The sequence below is a fragment of the Pongo abelii genome, chromosome 8, assembly GCF_028885655.2.
Source record: "Pongo abelii isolate AG06213 chromosome 8, NHGRI_mPonAbe1-v2.0_pri, whole genome shotgun sequence".
Taxonomy (NCBI): Eukaryota; Metazoa; Chordata; class Mammalia; order Primates; family Hominidae; genus Pongo; species Pongo abelii.
In genome coordinates this window covers 98,403,605-98,412,351 of record NC_071993.2, presented here as the reverse complement: position 1 = coordinate 98,412,351, position 8,747 = coordinate 98,403,605, and the positions used below count along the sequence as shown (strand labels likewise).

At 42.6% G+C, this 8,747-nt stretch overlaps 1 protein-coding gene across 1 annotated transcript; it reads left to right on the top strand.

Annotated features, from left to right (window-relative positions):
* Nucleotides 1-2,907: 2,907 nt before the first annotated feature.
* On the top strand, nucleotides 2,908-7,848 carry PPP1R3C (protein phosphatase 1 regulatory subunit 3C). Its single transcript, XM_002820971.5, has 2 exons — nucleotides 2,908-3,312; nucleotides 5,424-7,848. The coding sequence occupies exons 1-2, from the start codon at nucleotides 3,299-3,301 to the stop codon at nucleotides 6,361-6,363; spliced, it is 954 nt and encodes a 317-aa protein (XP_002821017.2). The 5' UTR covers nucleotides 2,908-3,298; the 3' UTR covers nucleotides 6,364-7,848.
* Nucleotides 7,849-8,747: the final 899 nt, after the last annotated feature.

Genomic DNA, 8,747 nt, shown 5'->3' with positions numbered 1-8,747 from the left:
TAGTAACTATGAGGCTGAATTCTCAAGTACTTTCTTGATTAGGCACTGAAAAAAGACAAGCTTGCAGAAAATGAGTTGGCAACTTGGCAACCCCCCAGGGTGTTTTTCCAAAGGCAGCTCTCAGGCAACGTGTTGAGTGAACGCTGTAAGAGACCCACTTGTGTAAGCCCCACAATTATCAGCTCCTTGCTTAGTAGCTTCTTAAAATGTCCGCTGGGTATTCTATGAATTTGTTTTTCTGTAATAATGATTGTAACCTCCTCAAGGTCAAAGGATTATGACTGCTGAGACTTTGTAACCCCTGGCATGGAGCTGGAAATACTGCATAGCTCAATAATTTCCTGCTGATAGATTGATTGTTAAGATGGGTAGGACCAAGCAATGTTTAGATGCTGCCAAACCACAGTGGGAGAAATCCTACAAATAGTAGTAAAACTCCCCACGATTCCTTTCTACTCTGTCTTCATTGGTGCAACCCACAACTAAGAACACTGATTCCATCCTAGTTTTTCTCATCCAGTAATGAAGGGGAGCAAAAGCTGGGAAGGAGACAGAAGTGAAAAGCCTGGATCATCCAGTTTAGAGGTTTATTGAGTGAGTGTTGAGTCCTTTTAGGAGAAAGCATGGTCTCCCTGAATCTTCCATTTGAAGGAGCTGAAAGGGAGAGTGACTTCTATGGCATTTTAGTCAACACCAGGGGGCAGGAGAGAAAGCTGTATGAATGGAACAGGCTGAAAGGGTGGTGTGAGTAAATGGCACAAACATGTGAAAATTTCCACCACAGTTCTTGGCACCTAGCAGTACGCTATATGTGTTAGTTGAATCCCAGAGTTTTAAAGCCCTTGAAAAATTATTTCTTAATTAAGTTGTGTATGTTCATTGTAGAAAAATTAAGAAAAACAACAAAGCAGCAAAACAACGAAGACATTTTGGAATCTCACCATTCCAAAATGAACTGTTCACATTTCTATAGAGCAGGTTCTGTTTTCCGTGCATGGATACCTTTCCCTCAAAATGCGATCACCGTAAATTGTTATTCATGTTTCTTCATAGATTTAACTGGTAATATTTACTATTTAGCTCAACATATAATCATGGGTAGAGGAAAAGAATACCTAGGGTTCTAGTTTTGGCTCAGACCTAGCCAGCCCCTGGCAAGCAGCTTGACCTCTCTAAGCTTTCAGTTCCTCATCTGTGAAATACAGAGTTTGATGCCTATCACCTCCTTCTACCTCCATAATTCTAACCATTGATGGGTCATTAAAATAAGACAATATGGTGCAGCAGTTATTGCTCTGGCATCAGCCAGGCTCTAATCCCTGCTCTACCTGTGAGATCCTGGACAGGTTTTTTTTTTTTTTTAGATAGAGTCTCGCTCTGTTGCCCAGGTTGGAGTGCAGTGGTGCAATCTCAGCTCACTGCAACCTCCGCCTCCCGGGTTCAAGCGATTCTCCTGCCTCAGCCTCCAGAGTAGCTGAGAGTACAGGTGTGCACCACCATGCCTGGCTAATTTTTGTATTTTTAGTAGAGATAACATTTCACCATGTTGGCCAGGCTGGTCTTGAACTCCTGGCCTCAAGTGATCCACTGGGCAGGTTTCCTGACCACTCAGTGTCTCCGTTTTCTTTTCTCTAAAATGGGATTAATAATTGGACATATCACATAGGGTTGTTGTGAGGATTGAATTGATAGCACATAGTGTTTGGCACAGAGTAAAGGCTCAACAAGCAGCAGCTAGTCTCAATATTTTAGCTCAGGCACCAGGCACCTTGAGGTGATAGAGTAAAAACTCTAGCTGAGAGATCAAGTAGAAACTTGGGAACTAGCCCGGGTTGAACACAGGAGCTGGGCATCGTGCTGAGTCTGTTCATTGGCACCATCTTACTTCATCCTCAGAACATTACTATCTCCGTTTTACACACGAGGATACTGAGGTTAGAACTTGCCTAGATTCGTGTAGCTAGTAAGTGTCAATCCAAAGACCTTCCAGCTAGTTTTGGTTCAGCTAAAGGGGCTAGAAGACCTGCCATTAGTTAGATATTTCATTTCAAAAATAAAACCCAGGCATGAAGTGCCTTTCCCAGTGATATTCAGTGTGATTTTTTTCTTCACTCTAATAATTTTAACAATTCCACTGTTTGACAGTTGTTTAAAAGACATAGGAATTTTTGTATATTTTAATTGACTAATGGATAGCTCAATTAGTAGAGCAAAACTAGGACGTGGGTTTTATAAAAATAATTTAGACTTGACTTAGACATTTAATTTTACAGTTGTAAATGATGGTCTAAAAATTCCTCAAACTAATCAAAATAATGAAACCTCAGCGAAAGTGAGTGGCTCAGCAGGCTCATGAAACATACGGCGTGATTTTTTAAATTTTATTTTAACATTTTGATTTCCACACCACTGCCAAAGGACGTCAGAATTGAGTAAGGGGTTTGGGTTGACTGCTGCCTCTTGACCGGCTGTATGTGTGAAAAGGGTCATTTCACTTCTGGTTTTAGTGTTCCCCGCAGGGGAGAAAATTGAAGAATAGACAGAAATACAAAGTGTCTTTTAATTAAATGCCACCTTAGTGTTTTATGGGGCTCGTATTCTTTCCTAACAACATTTGTTAGATAAGTTGGTAATTCCCGGCAGCTGTCTACTGTGTGGTGCATCTGTGAACTCATACTAATTGAAAAGCATGCAGCCAGTTTGGGGTCGCGCAGGCTAAGGTGAGGGAGAAATGCGGATACACAGGGTAATGAACGATATAAACATTTCAAATGCGATACACATTCGGTTTGAGCCACATCTTCTGTGTGCAGATTCACCCGCAGTGACCCACAAAGCTATTCCCAAGTAACAGCCGCCCCAAGCCTGAGGCACTGGCGCCCCGCCTGGGCGATGCTGGCTGCGCTCTCTCTTGGCCGGCGCCCGCTGCATGCGGTACGTGCCTGCCCGGCCCCTAGCCCAGGGTTCCCGTTACGCGGCTGGTTCCAGCTGGCCACGGAGTCCCAGAACCTCCCCGGGATGCCCAGCTCGCTCTCTGCACGTCCGGCCCCGGGGCCATCACGTTCCCGTGGCGAGGGCTTGCGCCCCAGCTGGGCGCTGGTTGGTCGCGCCATGGGGCTCGAGGCCCGGCGATTGGTCCCAGGGATCGGGTCACGTGCTTGGGAGCAGATAAGCGGCCTCTAGGCGCCGGGCCCTCAGTCTCTCCCAGCGACCGCCGAAGGGGCAAGGCCTGGAGCTGTGGTTCGAATTTGTGCAAGCAGCGGGTGCTGGCTTTTACGGTCCGCCGCCTCTCTGCCTAATGAGCTGCACCAGGTAGGTTCGCTGCAACTCTGCGTACTAGGAACACAGGGGAACGCGCAGCTGTGGGGAAGTTGGGGGGCGTTTCAGTTCTGTCATCTCTGGAAATGGACACCTTAGGGAGGAGGACAAGTGGACTGACTGCACTGTCAGTTGAATCTGTTAGTTGAATTCACTGTTAGTTGAATCTGGCAACCGAGAGGCCTTGGAGGTGTAGAAATTTGGCTCTATTTCTTAAGCAGAGCCTATTTTAGTAATCAGCATCTTAAAGCAGAAATTATCTTAACGTGAATCAGCTTGTTCGGATTTTCTCATGGATGCGGCTGTTCTTTTGGTCCTGCACAAATGTCCCAAAGACTCGGGCAGCTGAAGTGGTGAGAACAGCACTCTGACATTGCTGGTTAGGTGGTTTAGCTTGGGGGAAAAAAATTACAGGACGACGTTTGCATTCATTCGTCCTTCTTATCACAGTTTGCCATAGCAAAATCTCAAGAGTTTGAGCAAACGATTACTTTTAACTCTTGTCCAGGACTTAAAGTTCCAAGGATTACCCAAACTAAAACTGTCTGTCTATAAATGCAAAAAGTGAAAAAAAAAAAAAACCTCCCATAAAACTACTTTAAATAGCGTATCCAGACATAGCTTAGCAGACTTCTCTAAAAATCCTGCCTATTAACTATTATTAGACCCACAAATATAGCTTTAGCTTTCATTTGTTTATTCTAAGCTTGCAGATCTCCCAGAAAAACCCCAGAGCTAATACAGTAAATTCTGCGAGTGTTATTACACATTTTTGTGATAATGACCACTTGCATACATGTTTAGAGCTGCTGTGAGGAGAGTTACTAAAGCCAGACTGAGAAATGTCATGTACAGTATATACACACCTCTTACTTGTAAGGCTAAGATAGGGAAAAAAATCCTAATACCATAAGCTTGGAAATATATGATGAGGGCTAAAGGTCAGAGAAAAGTCTTCTTTATGGATGCTTCTTGGTTTAATATTGCTGAGCATAGTCATGTTTAAAACTTTAAATGGGTTTATTGTCTTTCTACTTATAAATGTCTATTAGAAAATGCCAAAAAAGAACAAAAATGAAAATATGTAATCTATAATCCTATCACCCAGAAGTAATAATTATTAAATTATTAGGAAAGATGTGTTTCCTATAGAGTTTTTCAATATTTATAAGTTTATATATATAAAATGTATATTTTAAAACACTCCAACTTTCAGGTAATCAGTTTTTCCACTTAAATGTGGACTTGTCATGGGCATCTCTTTAGGTGAATTATCAATTATATAGTTTTTAAGTGCATATGAATTGTTGGCTTGTATTTCAGTGGTTATTTGTGAAAAATAAGAGCATGATAATCAAAGTGCAGAGATAATTCTTTGACTTCTTCTCTAGCCTTCTCACTCTCAAAACTGTTGCATGTTATTTTTGTGTTTTTTCAAGTGAATTACCTTACCAGAGAAGTGTCAATCAATTTAGCAGCAAAATAAGCCAACGTAGCCAGAGGGAGCAGAGGGTCTGGAACTGTGGCTCCTGAACCTGTCTGGTCATTAGAATCACCTGGGAAGCTTTAAGAACATATCCATTCTTTGGCCCTAGCCCCAGAAGTTCTGCCTCAGTAGTTCTGAGTCCCAGGAATTGGAAAGAAAGAAGCAAGAAGAAAGAGAAAGAGAGACAGAGAAAGAAAGAAAGGAAGAAAGGAGGGAAGGAGGAAAGGAGGGAAGACAAGAAAGAAAGAAAATGAATTCCCTAGGCATAGTGACCAGACAGGTTTGAGGACCACTGGTCCAGAACAGAGCACACAGTTCTCAAGGCTGCCTTGGAGATAATCAAGTTGAACCCTTTTATTTCTCAGATGGGGAAACTGAGACCCCCATCACCCTCTAAGTGTTTTAAGCAATTAACAGCCTTTAGCCGGCCAAAGGTAGAGGTAGACGTAGAAGATCTGATCGCTTAGTACTGTTCTCTTTTACTACATATGATAGCACCTGCCTGATATCTACTGCACTGGCTATAATTCAGTCAGCACAAAAATAGTACATATGTATTTGGCACTGGGGAAGAGCATTTCCGATCCAGGTGATAATCCGTCTTCCTTTTGCATTCCAGAATGATCCAGGTTTTAGATCCACGTCCTTTGACAAGTTCAGTCATGCCCGTGGATGTGGCCATGAGGCTTTGCTTGGCTCATTCACCACCTGTGAAGAGTTTCCTGGGCCCTTATGATGAATTTCAACGAAGACATTTTGTGAATAAATTAAAGCCCCTGAAATCATGTCTCAACATAAAACACGAAGCCAAATCACAGAATGACTGGAAGTGCTCACACAACCAAGCCAAGAAGCGCGTTGTGTTTGCTGACTCCAAGGGCCTCTCTCTCACCGCGATCCATGTCTTCTCCGACCTCCCAGAAGAACCAGCGTGGGATCTCCAGTTTGATCTCTTGGACCTTAATGATATCTCCTCTGCCTTAAAACGCCACGAGGAGAAAAACTTGATTTTAGATTTCCCTCAGCCTTCAACCGATTACTTAAGTTTCCGGAGCCACTTTCAGAAGAACTTTGTCTGTCTGGAGAACTGCTCGTTGCAAGAGCGAACAGTGACAGGGACTGTTAAAGTCAAAAATGTGAGTTTTGAGAAGAAAGTTCAGATCCGTATCACTTTCGATTCTTGGAAAAACTACACTGATGTAGACTGTGTCTATATGAAAAATGTGTATGGTGGCTCAGATAGTGATACCTTCTCATTTGCCATTGACTTACCCCCTGTCATTCCAACTGAGCAGAAAATTGAGTTCTGCATTTCTTACCATGCTAATGGGCAAGTCTTCTGGGACAACAATGATGGTCAGAATTATAGAATTGTTCATGTTCAATGGAAGCCTGATGGGGTGCAGACACAGATGGCACCCCAGGACTGTGCATTCCACCAGACGTCTCCTAAGACAGAGTTAGAGTCAACAATCTTTGGCAGTCCGAGGCTGGCTAGTGGGCTCTTCCCAGAGTGGCAGAGCTGGGGGAGAATGGAGAACTTGGCCTCTTATCGATGAATTAAGCAACAATGTAACTGGTCTTGACTTGTCATATTCCCCTATGCAATCCTAGGTCTGTATTGCTCAATTTTAGGAAGCCTTTGCTACTCCATCAGTAGGTTTAGATTTGAGCTTTTGAGACCTGGCTATGGAAAAGAAAGACACTTGAGAATTTAGTGTGGGGGTCTGTACAGATGATGCTACCCAATTTGGCTTTGGAGGATCAAGTAACAGGTTGAAAACTATTTTTATAAAGGTAATACTTTTTCAGTGCCCTTCCTCCTTCCCTCTCAATCCACTAGCTTTCATGTTGGGCAAGGAAAAGTTGAGGAAGGATGGCTGATGGTGATGGAAAGCTGTGTTAATGGTATGAGGAATGTGTGAAAAGTATACACAAAGGGATCTGAAGCTTAAGTCAGAGGAGTAGGAGGTCTGATCATTGTTGGTGGAAAAATGTAAGGTTATTTTGTGTTTTTAAGTTGGTTTTACAATTCTTTCCTGGGGAAATTATTTCTGGAGGGGAAAAAGATCCATTCTATGTATCCTTGTGGAGAAAAGCTAAATAACCTTTAAGAATGTGGGTGGTATTGGAGAAAGAAGATGAATTATAGCTCTGGAGAATCAAGATCTTAAGTGAAGCTTTTCTGTTCAGATGTGTTCTATAAAAAATCATAATTTGGGGAAAGTTTAAGCAAATCTGGCTTTGTAGTCCTGATGTTATAAGTGACTTTGTGATCAAACTGTCAGGCTTGGGTTCTTGTTATAGAATGCTTGGTATAGAAAAACCATGCCATCATCAATGGCTAACAACACGTAGGGACTTCATGTCATGTCAAAGATAGCTCTTTGCAAGTGCCTTGATTAAACCAGAAAACTGTCATCGTTTAACCCAAATATCTGAATGGTCATCTGATAACTCATGAGTTTTTGGCCTCATAAGATGGTCCACTCTGTACACAGGCATTCCTCCTGCAATAATGCTGTATCTTTGAGACCGTTGTCAGTGTACACGACTCACATCCTTCATATTGAAGGTGACTCATTTTTCTGCACACTTTTTTGATGTGATGTTTGACGTGAGGCCCGACACTAGGATTCTCAATGCAAGAATCCAGTACCTTGCACGTAGAAGTAGCAACCCATCCCTTGCCTATTTTCATCTTGCTGTTTTCTTTTTTTTAAAAAAATGGATGTGACTTGTTTTGAATGTTTTGTATTATACTTGTTTTCGTGTGTGCATAAATTCATTCTGTAGGACCTTAAGAAAAAGAGTCCCAGAATGTTGCTTCTATTATTGTGCACAACCATTGAGAGGTGTTACAAGAATGCAGTTAATTTTAACATGTGTGATGTGCCATGGTGGAAAAGTACTATCGGAATAACTCTGCGGTGACAGAATTTGAAGTTTGGCTAGCATCCATACTTTTCTACTGTAAATATTTCACTCTCCTCTAGCTATCCTTGATGAGCTTCTCGCTTTAAGAATAAATGTGTTTGATATAAGGCCTGAGTATATTTTCTTTCTCAAAGCCACAGTGAAATAAGAAACTCAACTGACATTCTCATTTTTCATTTAGGAACAACTGAGCAGAGTTAGTATGGACCAAGACGTGGATCCATCTGAGGACATTCACAAGGCCCCAGTCTCATTAGTGAGCACACTTCCTACCACCTGACCATTGGGGCTGGAGAGCAGGGGCAATAACTTGAGCTGTTGCTACTGCTTCTTCCCCCACCCTGACTGTCCTCATCTATGGTTTCTGCTCACACACACACGATCTGCTGGGTCAGGGTTATGTTGGAGGCCATGTCTCAGCTTTAAATGGGGAAGGAGTTGGTGTGGGAAAGGTTGGAGTGGCTTCTATGTCTTGAGCTACAGCACCTTCCTGAATGGGCAGAACTTCCAGCTGCACAGAGGGGCATAGGGAAGGGGCAGTAGGCACCAGTCCTGGACTGAAGGGAGCAGTACAGCTCCTTGGGGTGAGAGGCAGCAGGTCCATGAACCTAAGTTGTTACTCCAGTTCTGCCTAAAATCTGCACAGTGTATCTAAAGAAAGATCTGCACAGTGTTGACCAATCTACTAAAAAGGCCCAATTGTGAAGAATAAACTTTTATCATATCATAGAATCCTCTGTGTCAGAGCTGTAAACCACAGGCCTGCAGGCTGTATCTGGGCACAGATGTATTTTATTTGACACGAGATTTTTAAAGAATTTATTGCCATGATATAACAATCAGCAGTCTACATTAAAAAATCTGGGTTTACTTTTTTTCCTAAAAAAATTGTAAGGTCTCCCCACATGGCAACAAATACATGAAGTTGAATAGCAGCTGTGCCCCTTAGATGGGGCATGCATCCTAGTTGGGTCAAACTGTCTTGTTTTGGCCACAGTCTCCACCC